The following is a 24,473-nucleotide window of genomic DNA, read 5'->3' as shown; positions in this document are numbered from 1 at the left end:
GAACCCGAATTTTTGACATCTTTCAGCAGGTGCTTTTTCGCTCGCCATTTCTCTCCTGTGGGTCCTACGCTCTTTTCGCTGCGATTTCTGAGTTCCTAAGGGTCCAATTGGTCAGATGAGGGTCATTCAAATCGAATCTGAGACCAAAAGTTTTTTGCCCAAAAAAAAAGTAAGGCTAACCCCTTTCCATTTTTGGCGAAAATTTTCGCGATTCTCAAAAGTGCTGGAATTGATTAATTGTGGCACTATTCCGACGTAATTTAGCGAGAGAAATCGATTGGGCGCAGTCCCAATACGCTGCGATCAACGGATCAGAAGTTACAGCAAAAAACGAGATCCTGCGTTTTCGACGTTTTTCAGGAGATGCTTTTTCGCTCGCCATTTCTCTCCTGTTCGTCCTACGCTCTTTTCGCTGCGATTTCTAAGTTCCTAAGGGTCCAATTGGTCAGATAGGCGTCATTCAAATCGAATCTGAGACCAAAAGTTTTTTGCCCAAAAAAAAAGTAAGGCTAACCCCTTTCCATTTTTGGCGAAAATTTTCGCGATTCTCAAAAGTGCTGGAATTGATTAATTGTGGCGGTATTCCGACGTAATTTTGCGAGAGAAATCGATTGGGCGCAGTCCCAATACGCTGCGATCAACGGATCAGAAGTTACAGCAAAAAACGAGATCCTGCGTTTTCGACGTTTTTCAGGAGATGCTTTTTCGCTCGCCATTTCTCTCCTGTTCGTCCTACGCTCTTTTCGCTGCGATTTCTAAGTTTCTAAGGGTCCAATTGGTCAGATAGGCGTCATTCAAATCGAATCTGAGACCAAAAGTTTTTTGCTCGAAAAAAAAGTAAGGCTAACCCCTTTCCATTTTTGGCGAAAATTTTCGCGATTCTCAAAAGTGGTGGAATTGATTAATTGTGGCACTATTCCGACGTAATTTTGCGAGAGAAATGGATTAGGCGCAGTCCCAATACGCTGCGATCAACGCATCAAAAGTTACGGCCAAAAAACTGGATTCCGAATTTTCGACATTTTTCAGCAGGTGCTTTTTCGCTCGCCATTTCTCTCCTGTTGGTCCCACGCTCTTTTCGCTGCGATTTCTGAGTTCCTAAGGGTCCAATTGGTCAGATGAGGGTCATTCAAATCGAATCTGAGACCAAAAGTTTTTCGCCCAAAAAAAAAGTAAGGCTAACCCCTTTCCATTTTTGGCGAAAATTTTCGCGATTCTCAAAAGTGCTGGAATTGATTAATTGTGGCACTATTCCGACGTAATTCTGCGAGAGAAATCGATTGGGCGCAGTCCCAATACGCTGCGATTAACGCATCAAATGTTATGGCCAAAAAACTAGAACCCGAATTTTTGACATCTTTCAGCAGGTGCTTTTTCGCTCGCCATTTCTCTCCTGTGGGTCCTACGCTCTTTTCGCTGCGATTTCTGAGTTCCTAAGGGTCCAATTGGTCAGATGAGGGTCATTCAAATCGAATCTGAGACCAAAAGTTTTTTGCCCAAAAAAAAGTAAGGCTAACCCCTTTCCATTTTTGGCGAAAATTTTCGCGATTCTCAAAAGTGCTGGAATTGATTAATTGTGGCACTATTCCGACGTAATTTAGCGAGAGAAATCGATTGGGCGCAGTCCCAATACGCTGCGATCAACGGATCAGAAGTTACAGCAAAAAACGAGATCCTGCGTTTTCGACGTTTTTCAGGAGACGCTTTTTCGCTCGCCATTTCTCTCCTGTTCGTCCTACGCTCTTTTCGCTGCGATTTCTAAGTTCCTAAGGGTCCAATTGGTCAGATAGGCGTCATTCAAATCGAATCTGAGACCAAAAGTTTTTTGCCCAAAAAAAAAGTAAGGCTAACCCCTTTCCATTTTTGGCGAAAATTTTCGCGATTCTCAAAAGTGCTGGAATTGATTAATTGTGGCGGTATTCCGACGTAATTTTGCGAGAGAAATCGATTGGGCGCAGTCCCAATACGCTGCGATCAACGGATCAGAAGTTACAGCAAAAAACGAGATCCTGCGTTTTCGACGTTTTTCAGGAGATGCTTTTTCGCTCGCCATTTCTCTCCTGTTCGTCCTACGCTCTTTTCGCTGCGATTTCTAAGTTTCTAAGGGTCCAATTGGTCAGATAGGCGTCATTCAAATCGAATCTGAGACCAAAAGTTTTTTGCTCGAAAAAAAAGTAAGGCTAACCCCTTTCCATTTTTGGCGAAAGTTTTCGCGATTCTCAAAAGTGGTGGAATTGATTAATTGTGGCACTATTCCGACGTAATTTTGCGAGAGAAATGGATTAGGCGCAGTCCCAATACGCTGCGATCAACGCATCAAAAGTTACGGCCAAAAAACTGGATTCCGAATTTTCGACATTTTTCAGCAGGTGCTTTTTCGCTCGCCATTTCTCTCCTGTTGGTCCCACGCTCTTTTCGCTGCGATTTCTGAGTTCCTAAGGGTCCAATTGGTCAGATGAGGGTCATTCAAATCGAATCTGAGACCAAAAATTTTTTGCCCAAAAAAAAAGTAAGGCTAACCCCTTTCCATTTTTGGCGAAAATTTTCGCGATTCTCAAAAGTGCTGGAATTGATTAATTGTGGCACTATTCCGACGTAATTTTGCGAGAGAAATCGATTGGGCGCAGTCCCAATACGCTGCGATTAACGCATCAAATGTTATGGCCAAAAAACTAGAACCCGAATTTTTGACATCTTTCAGCAGGTGCTTTTTCGCTCGCCATTTCTCTCCTGTGGGTCCTACGCTCTTTTCGCTGCGATTTCTGAGTTCCTAAGGGTCCAATTGGTCAGATGAGGGTCATTCAAATCGAATCTGAGACCAAAAGTTTTTTGCCCAAAAAAAAAGTAAGGCTAACCCCTTTCCATTTTTAACGAAAATTTTCGCGATTCTCAAAGGTGCTGGAATTGATTGATTGTGGCACCATTCCGACGTAATTTTGCGAGAGAAATCGATTAGGCGCAGTCCCAATACGCTGCGATCAACGCATCAAAAGTTACGGCCAAAAAACTGGATTCCGAATTTTCGACATTTTTCAGCAGGTGCTTTTTCGCTCGCCATTTCTCTCCTGTTGGTCCCACGCTCTTTTCGCTGCGATTTCTGAGTTCCTAAGGGTCCAATTGGTCAGATGAGGGTCATTCAAATCGAATCTGAGACCAAAAGTTTTTTGCCCAAAAAAAAAGTAAGGCTAACCTCTTTCGATTTTTGGCGAAAATTTTCGCGATCTTCAAAAGTGCTCGAATAGATCAATTGTGGCACTATTCCGACGTAATTTCGCGAGCGAAGTCGATTGGGCGCAGTCCCAATACGCTGCGAGCAACGGATCAAAAGATAAAGCCAAAAAACAAGAACCTGTGGTTTCAACATTTTTTGACTGGTGCTCTTTTCGTCGTCATGTCTCTGCTGTTGGTCCTACGTTGCTTTTGCTGCGTTTTCTGAGTTTCTTGGGGTCCAATTAGTCAGGAAAGTGTCATTCAAATCGAATCTGAGACCTAAAATTTTTCGGCCGGAAAAACGGTAAGGCCAACCCCTTTGTATTTTTGGCGAAAATTTTGTCGGTTTCGAGAAGTGCTGGAATAAATTCTTTCGCACACTATTCCGACGTAATTTTGCGAGAGAAATCGATTGGGCGCAGTCCCAATACGCTGCGATCAACGGATCAGAAGTTACAGCAAAAAACGAGATCCTGCGTTTTCGACGTTTTTCAGGAGATGCTTTTTCGCTCGCCATTTCTCTCCTGTTCGTCCTACGCTCTTTTCGCTGCGATTTCTAAGTTCCTAAGGGTCCAATTGGTCAGATAGGCGTCATTCAAATCGAATCTGAGACCAAAAGTTTTTTGCCCATAAAAAAAGTAAGGCTAACCCCTTTCCATTTTTGGCGAAAATTTTCGCGATTCTCAAAAGTGCTGGAATTGAATAATTGTGGCACTATTCCGACGTAATTTTGCGAGAGAAATCGATTGGGCGCAGTCCCAATACGCTGCGATCAACGCATCAAATGTTATGGCCAAAAAACTAGAACCCGAATTTTTGACATTTTTCAGCAGGTGCTTTTTCGCTCGCCATTTCTCTCCTGTTGGTCCGACGCTCTTTTCGCTGCGATTTCTGAGTTCCTAAGGGTCCAATTGGTCAGATAAGGGTCATTCAAATCGAATCTGAGACCAAAAGTTTTTTGCCTAAAAAAAAAGTAAGGCTAACCCCGTTCCATTTTTGGCGAAAATTTTCGCGATTCTCAAAAGTGCTGGAATTGATTAATTGTGGCACTATTCCGACGTAATTTTGCGAGAAAAATCGATTGGGGGCAGTCCCAATACGCTGCGATCAACGCATTAAAAGTTACGGCCAAAAAACTGGATTCCGAAATTTCGACATGTTTTAGCAGGTGCTTTTTCGCTCGCCATTTCTCTCCTGTTGGTCCTACGCTCTTTTCGCTGCGATTTCCAAGTTCCTAAGGGTCCAATTGGTCAGATAGGCGTCATTCAAATCGAATCTGAGACCAAAAGTTTTTTGCCCAAAAAAAAAGTAAGGCTAACCCCTTTCCATTTTTGGCGAAAATTTTCGCGATTCTCAAAAGTGCTGGAATTGATTAATTGTGGCACTATTCCGACGTAATTTTGCGAGAGAAATCGATTGGGCGCAGTCCCAATACGCTGCGATCAACGCATCAGAAGTTACGGCCAAAAAACTGGATTCCGAAATTTCGACATGTTTCAGCAGGTGCTTTTTCGCTCGCCATTTCTCTCCTGTTGGTCCTACGCTCTTTTCGCTGCGATTTCTGAGTTCCTAAGGGTCCAATTGGTCAGATGAGGGTCATTCAAATCGAATCTGAGACCAAAAGTTTTTTGCCCAAAAAAAAAGTAAGGCTTACCCCTTTCCATTTTTGGCGAAAATTTTCGCGATTCTCAAAAGTGCTGGAATTGATTAATTGTGGCACTATTCCGACGTAATTTTGCGAGAGAAATCGATTGGGCGCAGTCCCAATACGCTGCGATCAACGCATCGAAAGTTAAGGCCAAAAAACTGGAACCCGAATATTTGACATTTTTCAGTAGGTGCTTTTTCGCTCGCCATTTCTCTCCTGTTGGTCCGACGCTCTTTTCGCTGCGATTTCTGAGTTCCTAAGGGTCCAATTGGTCAGATAAGGGTCATTCAAATCGAATCTGAGACCAAAAGTTTTTTGCCCAAAAAAAAAGTAAGGCTAACCCCGTTCCATTTTTGGCGAAAATTTTCGCGATTCTCAAAAGTGCTGGAATTGATTAATTGTGGCACTATTCCGACGTAATTTTGCGAGAAAAATCGATTGGGGGCAGTCCCAATACGCTGCGATCAACGCATTAAAAGTTACGGCCAAAAAACTGGATTCCGAAATTTCGACATGTTTTAGCAGGTGCTTTTTCGCTCGCCATTTCTCTCCTGTTGGTCCTACGCTCTTTTCGCTGCGATTTCCAAGTTCCTAAGGGTCCAATTGGTCAGATAGGCGTCATTCAAATCGAATCTGAGACCAAAAGTTTTTTGCCCAAAAAAAAAGTAAGGCTAACCCCTTTCCATTTTTGGCGAAAATTTTCGCGATTCTCAAAAGTGCTGGAATTGATTAATTGTGGCACTATTCCGACGTAATTTTGCGAGAGAAATCGATTGGGCGCAGTCCCAATACGCTGCGATCAACGCATCAGAAGTTACGGCCAAAAAACTGGATTCCGAAATTTCGACATGTTTCAGCAGGTGCTTTTTCGCTCGCCATTTCTCTCCTGTTGGTCCTACGCTCTTTTCGCTGCGATTTCTGAGTTCCTAAGGGTCCAATTGGTCAGATGAGGGTCATTCAAATCGAATCTGAGACCAAAAGTTTTTTGCCCAAAAAAAAAGTAAGGCTTACCCCTTTCCATTTTTGGCGAAAATTTTCGCGATTCTCAAAAGTGCTGGAATTGATTAATTGTGGCACTATTCCGACGTAATTTTGCGAGAGAAATCGATTGGGCGCAGTCCCAATACGCTGCGATCAACGCATCGAAAGTTAAGGCCAAAAAACTGGAACCCGAATATTTGACATTTTTCAGTAGGTGCTTTTTCGCTCGCCATTTCTCTCCTGTTGGTCCTACGCTCTTTTCGCTGCGATTTCCAAGTTCCTAAGGGTCCAATTGGTCAGATAGGCGTCATTCAAATCGAATCTGAGACCAAAAGTTTTTTGCCCAAAAAAAAAGTAAGGCTAACCCCTTTCCATTTTTGGCGAAAATTTTCGCGATTCTCAAAAGTGCTGGAATTGATTAATTGTGGCACTATTCCGACGTAATTTTGCGAGAGAAATCGATTGGGCGCAGTCCCAATACGCTGCGATCAACGCATCAAAAGTTACGGCCAAAAAACTGGATTCCGAAATTTCGACATGTTTCAGCAGGTGCTTTTTCGCTCGCCATTTCTCTCCTGTTGGTCCTACGCTCTTTTCGCTGCGATTTCTGAGTTCCTAAGGGTCCAATTGGTCAGATGAGGGTCATTCAAATCGAATCTGAGACCAAAAGTTTTTTGCCCAAAAAAAAAGTAAGGCTTACCCCTTTCCATTTTTGGCGAAAATTTTCGCGATTCTCAAAAGTGCTGGAATTGATTAATTGTGGCACTATTCCGACGTAATTTTGCGAGAGAAATCGATTGGGCGCAGTCCCAATACGCTGCGATCAACGCATCGAAAGTTAAGGCCAAAAAACTGGAACCCGAATATTTGACATTTTTCAGTAGGTGCTTTTTCGCTCGCCATTTCTCTCCTGTCGGTCCTACGCTCTTTTCGCTGCGATTTCTGAGTTCCTGAGGGTCCAATTGGTCAGATAGGCGTCATTCAAATCGAATCTGAGACCAAAAGTTTTTTGCCCAAAAAAAAAGTAAGGCTAACCCCTTTCGATTTTTGGCGAAAATTTTCGCGATCTTCAAAAGTGCTCGAATAGATCAATTGTGGCACTATTCCGACGTAATTTCGCGAGCGAAGTCGATTGGGCGCAGTCCCAATACGCTGCGAGCAACGGATCAAAAGATAAAGCCAAAAAACAAGAACCTGTGGTTTCAACATTTTTTGACTGGTGCTCTTTTCGTCGTCATGTCTCTGCTGTTGGTCCTACGTTGCTTTTGCTGCGTTTTCTGAGTTTCTTGGGGTCCAATTAGTCAGGAAAGTGTCATTCAAATCGAATCTGAGACCTAAAATTTTTCGGCCGGAAAAACGGTAAAGCTAACCCCTTTGTATTTTTGGCGAAAATTTTGTCGGTTTCGAGAAGTGCTGGAATAAATTCTTTCGCACACTATTCCGACGTAATTTTGCGAGAGAAATCGATTGGGCGCAGTCCCAATACGCTGCGATCAACGGATCAGAAGTTACAGCAAAAAACGAGATCCTGTGTTTTCGACGTTTTTCAGGAGATGCTTTTTCGCTCGCCATTTCTCTCCTGTTCGTCCTACGCTCTTTTCGCTGCGATTTCTAAGTTCCTAAGGGTCCAATTGGTCAGATAGGCGTCATTCAAATCGAATCTGAGACCAAAAGTTTTTTGCCCAGAAAAAAAGTAAGGCTAACCCCTTTCCATTTTTGGCGAAAATTTTCGCGATTCTCAAAAGTGCTGGAATTGAATAATTGTGGCACTATTCCGACGTAATTTTGCGAGAGAAATCGATTGGGCGCAGTCCCAATACGCTGCGATCAACGCATCAAATGTTATGGCCAAAAAACTAGAACCCGAATTTTTGACATTTTTCAGCAGGTGCTTTTTCGCTCGCCATTTCTCTTCTGTTCGTCCTACGCTCTTTTCGCTGCGATTTCTAAGTTCCTAAGGGTCCAATTGGTCAGATAGGCGTCATTCAAATCGAATCTGAGACCAAAAGTTTTTTGCCCAAAAAAAAAGTAAGGCTAACCCCTTTCCATTTTTGGCGAAAATTTTCCCGATTCTCAAAAGTGCTGGAATTGATTAATTGTGGCACTATTCCGACGTAATTTTGCGAGAGATATCGATTGGGCGCAGTCCCAATACGCTGCGATCAACGCATCAAAAGTTACGGCCAAAAAACTGGATTCCAAAATTTCGACATGTTTCAGCAGGTGCTTTTTCGCTCGCCATTTCTCTCCTGTTGGTCCTACGCTCTATTCGCTGCGATTTCTGAGTTCCTAAGGGTCCAATTGGTCAGATGAGGGTCATTCAAATCGAATCTGAGACCAAAAGTTTTTTGCCCAAAAAAAAAGTAAGGCTTACCCCTTTCCATTTTTGGCGAAAATTTTCGCGATTCTCAAAAGTGCTGGAATTGATTAATTGTGGCACTATTCCGACGTAATTTTGCGAGAGAAATCGATTGGGCGCAGTCCCAATACGCTGCGATCAACGCATCGAAAGTTAAGGCCAAAAAACTGGAACCCGAATATTTGACATTTTTCAGTAGGTGCTTTTTCGCTCGCCATTTCTCTCCTGTCGGTCCTACGCTCTTTACGCTGCGATTTCTGAGTTCCTGAGGGTCCAATTGGTCAGATAGGCGTCATTCAAATCGAATCTGAGACCAAAAGTTTTTTGCCCAGAAAAAAAGTAAGGCTAACCCCTTTCCATTTTTGGCGAAAATTTTCGCGATTCTCAAAAGTGCTGGAATTGAATAATTGTGGCACTATTCCGACGTAATTTTGCGAGAGAAATCGATTGGGCGCAGTCCCAATACGCTGCGATCAACGCATCAAATGTTATGGCCAAAAAACTAGAACCCGAATTTTTGACATTTTTCAGCAGGTGCTTTTTCGCTCGCCATTTCTCTTCTGTTCGTCCTACGCTCTTTTCGCTGCGATTTCTAAGTTCCTAAGGGTCCAATTGGTCAGATAGGCGTCATTCAAATCGAATCTGAGACCAAAAGTTTTTTGCCCAAAAAAAAAGTAAGGCTAACCCCTTTCCATTTTTGGCGAAAATTTTCCCGATTCTCAAAAGTGCTGGAATTGATTAATTGTGGCACTATTCCGACGTAATTTTGCGAGAGATATCGATTGGGCGCAGTCCCAATACGCTGCGATTAACGCATCAAATGTTATGGCCAAAAAACTAGAACCCGAATTTTTGACATCTTTCAGCAGGTGCTTTTTCGCTCGCCATTTCTCTCCTGTTGGTCCTACGCTCATTTTGCTGCGATTTCTGAGTTCCTAAGGGTCCGATTGGTCAGATGAGGGTCATTCAAATCGAATCTGAGACCAAAAGTTTTTTGCCCAAAAAAAAAGTAAGGCTAACCCCTTTCCATTTTTGGCGAAAATTTTCGCGATTCTCAAAAGTGCTGGAATTGGTTAATTGTGGCACTAATCCGACGTAATTTTGCGAGAGAAATCGATTGGGCGCAGTCCCAATACGCTGCGATCAACGGATCAGAAGTTACAGCAAAAAACGAGATCCTGTGTTTTCGACGTTTTTCGGGAGATGCTTTTTCGCTCGCCATTTCTCTCCTGTTCATCCTACGCTCTTTTCGCTGCGATTTCTAAGTTCCTAAGGGTCCAATTGGCAGATAGGCGTCATTCAAATCGAATCTGAGACCAAAAGTTTTTTGCCCAAAAAAAAAGTAAGGCTAACCCCTTTCCATTTTTGGCGAAAATTTTCGCGATTCTCAAAAGTGCTGGTATTGATTAATTGTGGCACTATTCCGACGTAATTTTGCGAGAGAAATCGATTGGGCGCAGTCCCAATACGCTGCGATCAACGGATCAGAAGTTACAGCAAAAAACGAGATCCTGTGTTTTCGACGTTTTTCAGGAGATGCTTTTTCGCTCGCCATTTCTCTCCTGTTCGTCCTACGCTCTTTTCGCTGCGATTTCTAAGTTCCTGAGGGTCCAATTGGTCAGATAGGCGTCATTCAAATCGAATCTGAGACCAAAAGTTTTTTGCCCCTAAAAAAAGTAAGGCTAACCCCTTTCCATTTTTGGCGAAAATTTTCGCGATTCTCAAAAGTGCTGGAATTGAATAATTGTGGCACTATTTCGACGTAATTTTGCGAGAGAAATCGATTGGGCGCAGTCCCAATACGCTGCGATCAACGCATCAAATGTTATGGCCAAAAAACTAGAACCCGAATTTTTGACATTTTTCAGCAGGTGCTTTTTCGCTCGCCATTTCACTCCTGTTGGTCCGACGCTCTTTTCGCTGCGATTTCTGAGTTCCTAAGGGTCCAATTGGTCAGATAAGGGTCATTCAAATCGAATCTGAGACCAAAAGTTTTTTGCCCAAAAAAAAAGTAAGGCTAACCCCTTTCCATTTTTGGCGAAAATTTTCGCGATTCTCAAAAGTGCTGGAATTGATTAATCGTGGCGGTATTCCGACGTAATTTTGCGAGAGAAATCGATTGGGCGCAGTCCCAATACGCTGCGATCAACGGATCAGAAGTTACAGCAACAAACGAGATCCTGCGTTTTCGACGTTTTTCAGGAGATGCTTTTTCGCTCGCCATTTCTCTCCTGTTCGTCCTACGCTCTTTTCGCTGCGATTTCTAAGTTCCTAAGGGTCCAATTGGTCAGATAGGCGTCATTCAAATCGAATCTGAGACCAAAAGTTTTTTGCCCATAAAAAAAGTAAGGCTAACCCCGTTCCATTTTTGGCGAAAATTTTCGCGATTCTCAAAAGTGCTGGAATTGATTAATTGTGGCACTATTCCGACGTAATTTTGCGAGAAAAATCGATTGGGGGCAGTCCCAATACGCTGCGATCAACGCATCGAAAGTTAAGGCCAAAAAACTGGAACCCGAATATTTGACATTTTTCAGTAGGTGCTTTTTCGCTCGCCATTTCTCTCCTGTCGGTCCTACGCTCTTTTCGCTGCGATTTCTGAGTTCCTGAGGGTCCAATTGGTCAGATAGGCGTCATTCAAATCGAATCTGAGACCAAAAGTTTTTTGCCCAAAAAAAAAGTAAGGCTTACCCCTTTCCATTTTTGGCGAAAATTTTCGCGATTCTCAAAAGTGCTGGAATTGATTAATTGTGGCACTATTCCGACGTAATTTTGCGAGAGAAATCGATTGGGCGCAGTCCCAATACGCTGCGATCAACGCATCGAAAGTTAAGGCCAAAAAACTGGAACCCGAATATTTGACATTTTTCAGTAGGTGCTTTTTCGCTCGCCATTTCTCTCCTGTCGGTCCTACGCTCTTTTCGCTGCGATTTCTGAGTTCCTGAGGGTCCAATTGGTCAGATAAGAGTCATTCAAATCGAATCTGAGACCAAAAGTTTTTTGCCCAAAAAAAAAGTAAGGCTAACCCCTTTCGATTTTTGGCGAAAATTTTCGCGATCTTCAAAAGTGCTCGAATAGATCAATTGTGGCACTATTCCGACGTAATTTCGCGAGCGAAGTCGATTGGGCGCAGTCCCAATACGCTGCGAGCAACGGATCAAAAGATAAAGCCAAAAAACAAGAACCTGTGGTTTCAACATTTTTTGACTGGTGCTCTTTTCGTCGTCATGTCTCTGCTGTTGGTCCTACGTTGCTTTTGCTGCGTTTTCTGAGTTTCTTGGGGTCCAATTAGTCAGGAAAGTGTCATTCAAATCGAATCTGAGACCTAAAATTTTTCGGCCGGAAAAACGGTAAGGCTAACCCCTTTGTATTTTTGGCGAAAATTTTGTCGGTTTCGAGAAGTGCTGGAATAAATTCTTTCGCACACTATTCTGACGTAATTTTACGAGAGAAGTCGATTGGGCGCAGTCTCAATACGCTGCGAGCAACGGATCAAAAGATAAAGCCAAAAACAAGAACCTGTGGTTTCAACATCTTTTGACTGGTGCTCTTTTCGTCGTCATGTCTCTGCTGTTGGTCCTACGTTGCTTTAGCTGCGTTTTCTGAGTTCCTGGGGGTCCAATTAGTCAGGAAAGGGTCATACGACTCGATTCTGAGACCTAAAATTTCTTGGCCGAAAAAAAGGTAAAGCTAACCCTTTGTGTTTTTGGCGAAAATTATCGCAGTTTTGAAAAGTGCTGGAATAATTTCTTTCCTGCACTATTCCGACGTAATATCGCGAGACAAGTCGATTGGGCGTCGTCCCAATACGCTGCGAGCAACAGATTAAGAGGTACAGTCCAAACACATGAAATTTGAACGCAGTTTTCAAGTAGGTGAGGAAAAAAGTCACAAATTCACAGCAACCAAGTGTCAGCTGTTGATTCAACGTGCCCTAATGCTAGTACAAGCGACCGGGTGTCACTGTGTGGTAACTCAACAAGATGCCGGATAGTACGAAAGTAAAGATTCAACGAGAGGAAGAAGTTTATGAATAAGCTTTACATTATAATTCTGATTATAACAAAAAATAACAGTGCATCGCATTTTATCTTAAGCAGAATATGAATAATATTACATCAGATAGTCATTGTCGTAGTAAGTAAGTATATTTCAAATTATGTGTGAGATTGTATTTTTACTATTTTATGTAACCTGGTTTAAAAGAAATAAATAAACGAATTTTTCGAAATTATATCGTATTGTCTCAGTTATTGGTCCCACGATGATTCCAACGCCGTTTTTAGAATCCGTAAGGTCGAATTAGTCTCAGAAAAGTTGTTCGAATGTATTCTGAAACAAAAACTTCTTGCTTCGAAAATCACGAAAAAAGCAATGATAGCTTCATCGAATATTTACTGAAAATTTGACCATGCTGGATGATACTGGAATCAATTGTTTGATGCACCATATGACGTCATTTTCGGAGCGGAATTGATTGCGCGCAGTCCAAATAAGTTGCGGCCGAAAAACGAAAGACCTCTTTCGTCATTTTTCTACTTTTTATCCCATTGGCCTTACTTTTTTGACCGAGCAATTTTTAGTCTCAAAATTGATTTTTATGACCCTTTCTAGACTAATTGGACCCTCAGGAACGCAATCTTCGTACACTAACTTATTACCTGGACTTATTTGAGCACACTGCACCCCATGTTGAATGTATTCTGAAGTTTAGCCAACGTACATTACTACACTTGTGTACAAAAACCCATTCCTGGCTTCTATTATTATCAACATACCAAATAACACATATTTGAAGAATCGAGATATCATCATTTAGCCCTTGCCTGGTGAAAGTTTTGATGATTTTGGATGATGACACTATATTGACGTAATTTTGCTAGAGGAATCGAATGCACGCAATCCGAATAGAATGCTGTCGGCTTTCTTTCCGCGTTACATAAAGGACTTTATTCCCGACTTAATTATATCCACATTATTAACTCGAAAAGTGGCAACCACGTAACTTGCTGGAAATAATTATAAGCGGGATTGTCCTCTTCGTATGCTACCTTTGGTTCATTTTTCAGCATTACAGTTGAGTCGGGAATAAAATACATTTTTTCTAGCGGCACAACGTAATTTTATGATTTTTCCTGATTGACGAAATTGCGTGATAATTCTCGTGTTTTCCAGTCTGATGCCACCGTGATATTTTCTGGTCGTTTTGGTGTCAGATTATTCAAAGCAATAGGGAATGGGGGAGTTGTATCGAGTGAACATCGATATGTAAACTGTGTTTTTATAAATTATACATCACAATAGTACATGAAATGCATCTTTTCTACTAAGAAAATAACTGATTATAAATAGGTAGTTACAAGTATTTCAATTTTTTTGCTCCTCGCAATGTGGAGGGGAAATGTTTTAATTTAGCAACAAAAATAGTATACTCAAATACCCATAATTAGGTACTCTTCTAACAATGCGCCATATCTTATGCGGTAAGTAGTTTCGTCAATTGCTAGAATATGTCTACAAGCTTTGCTTCTAGGCTGTAATCTTCGGTATCACACCCTGCGATTAGCTGCTCAACGGTAATGTTTACCTTTCATAGTTATTCAAATCGTTTTGATATTTTCTACCGATTTATCTATTGCAAAAGTAAAAGGTTGACAGATATCTGCACGTCATTCTATCACACTCAATCTCATAAATGTATGCAAACAATTAGCTGAGTATGGATCAATATGAAAGCACTGTCGGTTTCAGCATTACCAATTATCTGATCTAATGTGCAGATTCAGTTCTAGTACGCAAAAAATGATGTAGCCACTCTTCTCACTTTCCTATGATTCGTTAAGTTCTAGTGATGATTGGGCGTACAAAAAAATATGCATTTATTGTCAATTCGCCGTTTGTAGAGCATTCGAAAATTTCCAAAACAGTCTGCAACTTGTAGAGACAAAAGATACTAAAGCTGATGCTGTTGTAAAAATGAAAGCAAGGGGAAAAGTCTTAAACTTTATAGCTCTTCCTTTACATCAAGTTTTGATACACAGCCCTGTGAAGCGTATTGATTACTATTTATCAATAAGTTACATAACATACGGAAATGTGTTCAGTTTAAGGTATAACATATATCACATATGCGATAAAATATTTTGACTATCGGCATAAGTTATCAGATTTACTTGTATCAAGTTAATAAGAAGAGGGACTACCGAGTATGTACACGTGATTTACAGTCTTTTACACTAACACACGTTCACCGCCCAGCACTTTAGGTACTTTATAATATCTAAAAAGTATGGGAATATGATAGAACAATATCTTCGATTATTTACAACATTCGACTAGAATATTATATGTATGTTACTTCAGTTTAAAAATTTAACAATACTAAAGCACAGAACGGTTTAAAGTATCCTGTTATTTATTTTTTCTTAAAACTTAAATATACTGGCTGTGCATGAAATGTTTGCAATTTGCGCAGATAAGAAATATCGATGGACAAACTTGAATCACAATCTCAAAACATTCGCTACCTATGATTAACAATAAGTTTGATAAGTTCAATGATTTATAGGAGATACTATTAACATAAATTTATTCGATTTGAGAACAGATTTGTTCATGTTACAGCTGAATAGTATTAATTTCAGAGTTTAAAAGTAGTCCAAACTCGCAGCAAAATGTCGTGGAAGTGATTCAATGGCGTAGTAAGTACATTTCAGTAACCTCGTCAACGCCTCTTCTATACCTCATTCCAAGCACAGTCTAAGTATTTTTGTCAACTGTATATTTCAAATGAAATTTTTACAACGTATCCGAAATTTCATTTTGAAAACATATGATTTTGTGTGTGCGTGTGTATGTACGCGCGCGTAGGTATGTATATTAACTACGACAATTTAAATTCTATTTGATTCAATTCTTAAGCGCTGGTTAAAATCATTAATAATTATGTTCAAATCAGTGTATCAAATTTGTATAAATATATAACTAGAAGACATAATATGAAGAATGTATCACTACTAATAAACGTTCATCACTACTCATAAGTTGTTTTCCATACGACGCTTAGGAATTTCTATTTTGTATGATACATTTTTTCCTTACATTATATTTTTTCACCAACTTTGGTTCTAAATGTGATCTTTTCAACTGAGATGTGTATGATTTTTTATATCTTAAGGATATTACTTGATAAATATTGCTGTCAATCTTATCAGGACAAATTTGTGAACCTCCTATACAAAACATATGTAAGATATTGAAAGAGGTGGTGAAAATATAATTCGAAGTTTGATACACCTGATACCATTTGGGTAAATGAATAAAAATTTATTTTCAATTCGGACAAGTTACGTTGCAGATCGTGTTCGATGTATATCTGCTCATTGTAACACTTGATAAATTACTACTAGAAAATATTTATTTGATTTTCCGATATCTCTGAACATTAACTCATTCGCTGGACTTATGTGGGCGCTCTGTACCCCATGTTGAATGTCTTTCGAAGTTTAGCAACGCTGTACTAGTCTTCTGTACAAAACAACCATTCCTGGTTTCTATTATTATAAGCATACTGAATAACACATGTTTGAAGAAACGAGAGATCATCGTTCAGCCCCTTGCCTAATTCAGTCGTCGTTTCTTTAACTCCGATATACATTGAAGGATTATTCTGAGTGATCTTAAATAACGATAAAACTATGTATTTAATAACATATTTCATCAATACGAAGACCTTGGTGCACCTTTCCAAGAATGCACATTCAAGAGAGCCTGGAGGGGTCTTGGCATGGAACGACTACCCAACCATCTTCTCCAGATACTGTAGACCCCATGGCTACAGGCGCACCTCCGGAGCCGCCACCTCGTTGGCCTTTCATGATTTCTAACTGTCTCTTCAAATTCCAGTATAGTTTTACCAAGGATTCCTATTACGAACCAAAATTTTACAAATATATTAGTATTGGTCAAGAACAGCTGCATAAATAAATCTTGTTAGAAATTATAAAACGAATAAAAATTAAAAATATAATGGCAGCAATGAATATAATGGTAGTAAAATCAATATATTAAATAAAATTAAGAAGTACTCACTTTCTCATCTTCCAGCTTACGGAGTTCTTGTTGTTGTCGTAGACTATCAACGCTGAGGTTTTTAAGCATCTCATTTTTGTGCTGACCTAAAAGCGCAATTTCTGTTTGCACCTTGAGATACTCTTGAGCAAGTTGCTTATGTTCCTCAAAGATCTCCCGAGATTGTTGACACGTATAATCCGGAGTGAGTGGCCTCAATTCTGCATCCAGCAGCCGATAGACGTTTTCCAAATCTTCACTCGTTGTGCTGCTTCCTAAAATGTAATAATCCTCAATTACGTTTCATCTTAAGGTAATTTCGTCCAACGGAATTCAGTGACAACATGCCGTTTTCATGGAAATCTTCTGTGAACGTATCAACTGACGATGAGTGGTTTAAAAAAGATCATAGTCTCAACACTAACAAGATGCATCATCTACTATGGTAATTAAGCTTCAATTATGCTTTCAATAATCCAGAATCCATGTAGTCGTCATTCGCTAATAGTTAGTTCAACTTCTAAACAATATTTATTAATAACATTTGAATACTAACGTAATAGTACCCAGCAACACTTGAGGGTCTCTGTGCTAACGATATTGGGTAATTCATCACACATATTGAGCAGTGCACAATAATCAGTGCTCGATTTCGTAAATTAATAATTTCGCGTTAACACTGCTTTTCGTTGCAGCATAATCCAATATCACAATTAAAGATTGAAATTCAGAATTGCATCTTCCTTAAGAACGTGTGCTCAAGATCAATTTTTTCTTAATTTTTGCAAATAAGTTTTGAATTCACATTAGGATAAAAAAGAATTTAAAATATGCTCATACGAGGATTATAACTTCCATATCTTTTCAAATGAATATACTTCATGAAAACGTTAGGAAAGCCACATGTTTACAGAGACTGTGCTCTAAGATTATCCTTGGGAGGTGTTCCTCCGCAGGCAGTTCGGTCGCTACTAAACAAATGAGTAGCTATATCGGGGAGGCTGACTCAGCCACACCTGCTAAATGCTGCCCCCCTCTGGCCTTCTTCTTAGGAGTAGGGTTGGTGAAGCATGAGCCAAGAACAAAACATTCGTGCTTTGATTCATCCCCAAGAATTTCTGATCTCTTTGGTCATTTTTGTTACTTTTCTCGCTACTTGCGGTAAAATGAATTCTTTTTTATTAGTTTGTTACTTAATTTACTATCCGAATGTGAATCTTTTCCAAAACTTCATTGTTTTTTTTAGAATTCTAGTGCGCAATAATTGGCATATTTTTTATTTTCCTATTATACTCAAGCGTGACTTGATTGACTTGATTGTTGTGACACTTTGATACAAGGATATTAATTATTTCAACTTTTATTAGTATATATATCGAGCATAGAAAGGAATCGGAAAATAATTTTCGTAATTTATAAAATGAACCCATTGAACAGTTAAAAAAATACAGAAAAGAAAAAACCAATCTGATTAATTTCAATGAGCAGTGTTTATTGAGACGTCCATATTAATCTCATGTAAGTAATATTGGCAAGGAGTCAACTGGCGGTCAGCATTATAAAGTCCTCCGAATCCCTGACTTTTATGCAGATTTAATGCGTCGGATTTTCCAATAATACTGCAAAATTAGGTAATGCGTTGCGTTCGTCTCAGAAGTGTATTCCTATGAAGCACGAATCTACTACTGTATAGTTTTACTAACTAAAAAACAGCTGCATTAAATTCAAATCAAGCAAGCACAAAATTTATAGAAGTCGTTAAGAAATCAAGATGATTCTTTATTGATAAATACTGGAATAATGATAGTGGATTGTAAAAAACTTATTACTGAATTTTTTGCAAAAAGGTACAAAGATAGATCTTCTTCTGATGTATCGCAATTGATTATGTACAACAGCTGCTTGAAGATTCGGAAAAAATAGTCATGAAGGCGTTGGGCTATAAAAATAAAAGTATGTTTCAGCAACAAGGGTTAGCATCTTCTACTTTTATTTTACATAACTCTTGAATCGCTATATGTATAAGAAAGTCTTACAATTTTGCGAAAAGTGGTGGCTATTGATCGTCAGATAAAATGAATTCAGTGCATTTTGTTATGGCATGTAGAAATATTACTAAGGCAAATGTGCTGCAGTACTTTCAACGTTAATCTAAGCTTTGTGAGCAACAAGAACATAAAAAAATTCAGAAAATTACAATGTGGCATGAATTCATCCCACGGGATTTATCTTGCAGAACAGGGAAGTCATTTAGTTGACACTTGACAGCGTGTATCGTCTATATATACACATATACACACATACACACCCACACTCATATATATATATATATATATATATATATATATATATGCATCTGTACTATATACATGAGACTCAGCAAGAGTGTATTTTAGATGAGTCAACATGCCTTGGTATTCTGAGCCTAAAATATACTTCATGCTCACACACTTGCTTGTATGTGGTTACACACGTGGCGGGAGACCTATATTACTTAAGATTTCCTTTGTCAATCACATTTGTCATTACATTAGGGTGAATTTTTTTTATTCTCTTAATTACTACATCAGCTTGTTCTAGGCTTTGAAAATGTCAAACAATCTGAAAGTACACTACAACATACAGGTGGAATCTGATAGAATTTGACATTAGCATAATTATGAAAGGAGACATTCAACAAAATAAATTTTCATCGAACGAAGGTGAATTTAATTGAAAAAATCTGACGGGGACCGGTGATCTGATTGCAGCTATGAATAGTGCGGGACGTACTCTTATTAGGGGGCTTGTGTTGGCAGACAGTTTGGTGTCACCAGTATGTACAGCATGGTAGAATAAACGAACAGATACATCATTTTCATTAATGGGTAACTGAATTAAAATTTGGAGTATTCAATTTTCTGTTTATAAAATTCAAACTTTTTTCCTGAGCAATACCACATAACGATATCTTGTTGTTCAAATGAGTTGCAGAGTTATGCATAAATTCGCGTCATTCCGATTATCTCTACATCGTGTAGCTTTGTATATTTCATAGTTTATTAGTTTATAGAGCCGATGATAACGAAGTACATGGTCAGTTTATTTCAGTTACTTGTTGCGGCATTGTCTCGGTGTCGTTCACCCCTCATCTCCCCACTATATACCCCTGACGTTGTACAGGCTACAAGTGCAAGTATGAAGAGTATGACTCGCAACTGATATTCTCAGCAATAACATTATTTTGAATAGCCATTTAGAGTAAGCTAATCAAGTAAAAAATAGTCAGTGTCAATCTTGACTAGGCTTGTTTTAAGTTTGAGTTCCTTGTTATTATAATGTGATTACAAATAATTACTGACGGATGTCTTTTAACTTATTCTGCTTGCCTAAGATAATGTAAATTTAAAAATGTTTTTGTAAGGATAAAGTGTAGTAAAATAAATATTACCAATGCACTAGCAAAAATTATCTCTCGGTCTTACTATGCACTAATTGCAGTTGATAGTTAAGAGTTCTTTTAGAATGAAAAGTAGAGTACGAACTTAATTCGTATTCCAAGATCTAAGTATCTGCGCAGTCGACTAAGCTACCAAGCTTTCAGGCTCTATGACACATCTGTTAGGCTTTCACACGCGCACAGATGCAGTCTCAGCACACGTATACGGGGTGTCTTAGAGGCCAGACATCTGGGGACCAGCTTCTGTTTTATCCTTACTTAATGCTTGCCCTGTATTCTGGCTATTTATGTTTGTATCTTTGCGTTGAGTCACGCCATGGGCTTTTATGTCAGGGATATGTAACCGAATTATTTTTTCAAACCACATACCAATTTCTCACACTAATGACCAAAGTGTCCAGAGACCGGATAGTTTAAAAATCTTCATGGACTTTCAGACTCTACGATAGAAAGAGTCCTTTTGTCACGGTCAAAATTCCCTGATTTTTATTATACTTTCGAGTGGAGCCAAAATTTTCTATATATCTGTAGAATGGAGTGAATCAGAAAAAGTTTTTAAATAAATAGTTGGTTGTGTAAATACATCTGTTCCAGATTGTACTGTGAAAAGATCCCGCCATAAAGAGATGAAAGATAAAAAATTTGTGCAGTTATTGGATTTAAAAAAACTGTTTATGATTCACAATATATTATGGTATCTGGGTATTCTAGGATTTTGGCGTTTGGTATTTAAGGTACATTTTAAATGACGCAAATTCAGTTTATCTTAATGTCAATGTGAGAAATCTAACTTTAGGTGATTTAGGAAAAGATTCTTCACTCTATAATTTAAATCGATATACACTTTTGTATCGAATTTTCTCATTATTCAATAAACAATTATTTTTTAGTGCTTTATAATTAATGTATACATGGAATATATGGCATGGAATCAGTAGCTAATAAATAATTATTATTGTTTCGGGCAATTGTTCATAATACTTCGGCTTATCTAGTGGATATTGCTTGAGATCAAAATGTTGGAACGAAATTGTTCATGCACGAAACTTAATTACGACCGAAAAAGTGACTTAAGAAACCATTTCTGGAAAAACGTGACTCCTTTAAAAAAAAGTGACTGACTACCAGCTCTGTGATATCACTCTAACTTTGAATATGAGCTAATTTCTTATTCTACTATATTATTTTCCAAGTATACCTTTGAATGTATACCTTTGTATAAATCGTACATGAGTTTTTGTTGTTACATCGAAATCAAAACGATCCATGTATCTTCAGAATAATAAGGTATCTTTTGCTGCTAAATGATTGAACTTAGGCATTTGACGAAAATTCAATGGATAAAACAAAGTGGGTCAAGTTCAGAAGCTCACTCTAGTAAATATGAAATACGATATTTGCCAAACTCATATGATTTCAAATGGAATAAATGTAGAATCGTAAAAAAATTCTGAACTTCTTACCTTGAGGAGTTTTATGTGTCTTTGGAACCATTTTGTCCAATCCCGCCATGTTACGTATCTCCCAGGAAGAGTCATCGGAGGTGGTTAAATCCCAAGAATTCTGAAAATAGGCATCATAAAATAAATAAAAATCAACAAATTTGACAAGTAAACCCACATATCGCGACTACTTACTGGATTACACTCTATCTGTATCGGCGAAGTATAGTCGTTTAAAACTGATGGTGATAGTCTGGTTCGTTGAGTCACAGGTATACCTCTAGGAGGTCTTTGTGGCGTGAGATCTGTTTTACCGCCAGTTTGTGAGTTGGGCTTAGAATTATTCTGAAGTCCAAGGAACTGTGTTCCAGCTTGGTTCAGCCTAGGTGTGAGGTACCCTGTGTTACATTCAGTCTGTGGTACCTGAGACTGTGACGAGCTGGTTTCTGGTTGTGTAAATTGAATGTCAGACATAACTTGATTGTCTGTTGGTGTTGGTGTCTGATTTGTACCATTGCTTACAGAACCGTTGATTTGTGAGTTTAAGGTACTCGGCATATCCAATGTGTCATCAGCACCATCTTCCTCATCCATTTCACTGCCTGAAAATTACCATGAACATGCAAAATTCTTTACTGTACAGGTTACTTGGATTTTGTACTTTGCATGAAATAGCATTTACTATAATAATGATTTGTTTTCTCTACTAAAAAACCCTCATAAGACGTAATTTTTTCATAGTGCGTTCTTATCATCTTTTTTCGTTTTTGATAATCTTAGTTTAAGAAGTGTCTATGGAGGTTTATAACATACTTAAAGAATATTCAACAGGATCCAATTGACCGTTGAAGAACTCTGAAAGAGTGGACATAATTTGAACAACTTCATCCATTGACGGTCTCTCTTCTGGAACTTTTTTCCAACACCTAAAAGCAACAAATAAAAATGAGAGAAAGTTAATATAGAGAAAAATAGGAATTACAGATTAAATTTTGGCATAATGAGTAATAGTCGAACTCTACATCAAACACACACGTTCATGTCAAGTGGATTTATGACTGGACAGTACCATAAGGTACCATAAGATATTGAACTGTGTTCAAAGATTTTTTCTTAGTGTAAATAGGAAGATGCTGTAACAAATTAATATTTACTCACCGGGTCATAAGGTCTTCTATCGGTTTAGGACAACCATCCATCAACGGAGGCCTCTGCCCAATATGCACAGCCCACATAATTCTGTATGCAGAACCACCAATGTCGTCGAATGGTTTTCTACGGGATAAAATCTCCCACAAAATAACGCCCCAGCTAAACACGTCACATTTTTCTGTATACCGCGATCCTTCAAAGACTTCAGGCGCCATCCAAGCAGCAGAGCCTTTGTTATTGGTCATGTAAGTATTCAGATCGCAGGCTGTTCCAAAATCACAGATTTTCAGAGTCTGACCACCCAGGATGAGAAGAAGATTAGGAGGCTTCAAATCTCTGTAAAGTTTCCAATAGTCAAGGTTATAGTGTCTGATAGAATTTCAATTATGTCCATGTTTGAAAGTGAGTGGCTCTTAGAAACACAACAACATGTGCATAGCTATGTAATGATTAAATATTTGACCAACCTGTGAATTAATGGTTTTGGCTTCATGTTGTGAAGATAAGCAACCCCACGAGCACACTGGAGTGCCCAACTCATTGCATGGCCTGCTGTGTAGTAAGGTTGTGGATTACAATGCAACACTGTAACATTAACACATTATAGTTATAAAATATGTGTGTATTGTATAGAAATTTTTTTTAAAAAAGCAGAAAAAGTATCAATTCTCAAAAGATACGTACACAGCTCGAATGTAAGTGGAAGAATAAAGCGGAGAAAGTATCATTCATGTATAATTATTAGAATGATGGGACAGAGCAGCCTTAAAGTGAAATTTGAAAACTCAGTAATGTATGCTGTATTTTGCAGATCATTGGTGTTTTATATTCAGGCACTGCATTACTCCTATTTCATAGATAAGGTATCAAGTAAAACCACTACATTTGTTTAAACATACTGGGTTGTAGTCAACAACCAAAATTATTTCAAGCAACTCTATTCGCAATTGATTAAATAAAAAAATACCATGATGTGATACTTGTGAAATAATACTTATCATTTACAAAATAAATCATTTTTTAGGATGCATGGTCTTTTTTTGGATATGTGTATATTTCACAAATCATTAGCTGGATGTTAGTTTGAATTAACACTAGTGTACTATAAATATTCAATTACTTGCCATTATATAAAGAGCCACCCTCAGCATACTCCATAACTAAACAAACTGGATTTTTTGTACATGCACCATAGAGTTTAACAATATTAGGATGTGCTACTCTGGATAGCTGGCGCACTTCGACGGTGAATGCCTTCCTCTCTCCCTCAGAGTTTATGTGTTTCACCGCCACATACTGACCTCTCCATCGTCCTTTCCAGACAACTCCAAAGGAGCCTTTCCCAACAATCTGTTATCAGAAACAATTACTTTTTTACTTTACTGTATTAGTTAAAGGAAGTTGGATCGCTGACATAAAATGTCTAAACAAATCATGAGGCGCGTATCAAAGCTGATTAGATGAATTTGATTACAAAGCAATGGCTGATATCTCTTTGTAAATAAATGTTTTAATTTTAACTAACGTTAGCTGATCTATAAAGCTTGTTCGTTGATATTGTATAAATCAATTCACTCTCTTTTACAAACGCGAGTTCTATGCACGTCGATAATAATGTTTACTGATGAATAACGGTGAGCAACAGCCCGAAAGTGGATAGACATATTAACAGTCAGGACTCAGTTGATTGATCGAGATAAATAATTGAGTGAAAAAAATATTCATGTATGTTTATAGAGACCGAAATGTTTTGGAGACGAAGATGTTGTGAGGTTATGTTTTCGCAATAGATTTTTATACGAGGTTCATTGATACGATATGGAATTTTACGAGTGCTATTTATTTAAGGGTAAGTTATTTGCTACAAAATGACAATTTGGTGAGGGTAAACATAATGAAAATGTGCGATTTTCTTACACAGATATCACAAGATTACCTCCTGTGTTTCGATTTCATTGTAGTTAATTTCTTCAACAAACTGTTGCTGATGGCCAGTTCCTTCCTTGCTCGCCATCACATACCGTCCGCATCACATTATTTTCAGGCCGCATTTACCCAGCTAACGCAAATTTTTCACAAATATTTATTTGAACTGGCATTCAAATTGTTTCGCCATTTGCCATTTTTCGTCTTTCTACCGACGTGTTGCGTTGTTTTGAGACGAAGTGGGCG

At 38.7% G+C, this 24,473-nt stretch overlaps 1 protein-coding gene across 3 annotated transcripts; it reads right to left on the bottom strand.

Annotated features, from left to right (window-relative positions):
* Positions 1-13,463: 13,463 nt before the first annotated feature.
* On the bottom strand, positions 13,464-24,456 carry LOC124187988 (mitogen-activated protein kinase kinase kinase 7). 3 transcript variants are annotated; one of them, XM_046580223.1, is made up of 9 exons: positions 24,238-24,452; positions 23,426-23,651; positions 22,769-22,886; positions 22,308-22,637; positions 21,963-22,075; positions 21,345-21,751; positions 21,171-21,270; positions 16,290-16,543; positions 13,464-16,123 (listed from the first exon to the last, which is right to left on the bottom strand). In XM_046580223.1, exons 1-9 carry the CDS (start codon positions 24,313-24,315, stop codon positions 15,959-15,961), a joined length of 1,791 nt encoding a protein of 596 aa, XP_046436179.1. In that variant the 5' UTR covers positions 24,316-24,452; the 3' UTR covers positions 13,464-15,958. The 3 variants fall into 3 exon arrangements, with proteins under 3 accessions (XP_046436179.1, XP_046436197.1, XP_046436186.1); XM_046580241.1 differs by having other exon boundaries at positions 24,219-24,321; XM_046580230.1 differs by lacking the exons at positions 13,464-16,123; positions 16,290-16,543 and adding exons at positions 17,771-17,932; positions 18,098-18,207 and having other exon boundaries at positions 24,238-24,456.
* Between the last annotated feature and the right edge of the window lie 17 nt (positions 24,457-24,473).

Source organism: Neodiprion fabricii, chromosome 1, assembly GCF_021155785.1.
Source record: "Neodiprion fabricii isolate iyNeoFabr1 chromosome 1, iyNeoFabr1.1, whole genome shotgun sequence".
Classification (NCBI taxonomy): Eukaryota; Metazoa; Arthropoda; class Insecta; order Hymenoptera; family Diprionidae; genus Neodiprion; species Neodiprion fabricii.
Note: the sequence above shows the minus strand (reverse complement) of the source record. Positions and strands in the feature narration are given on the sequence as shown.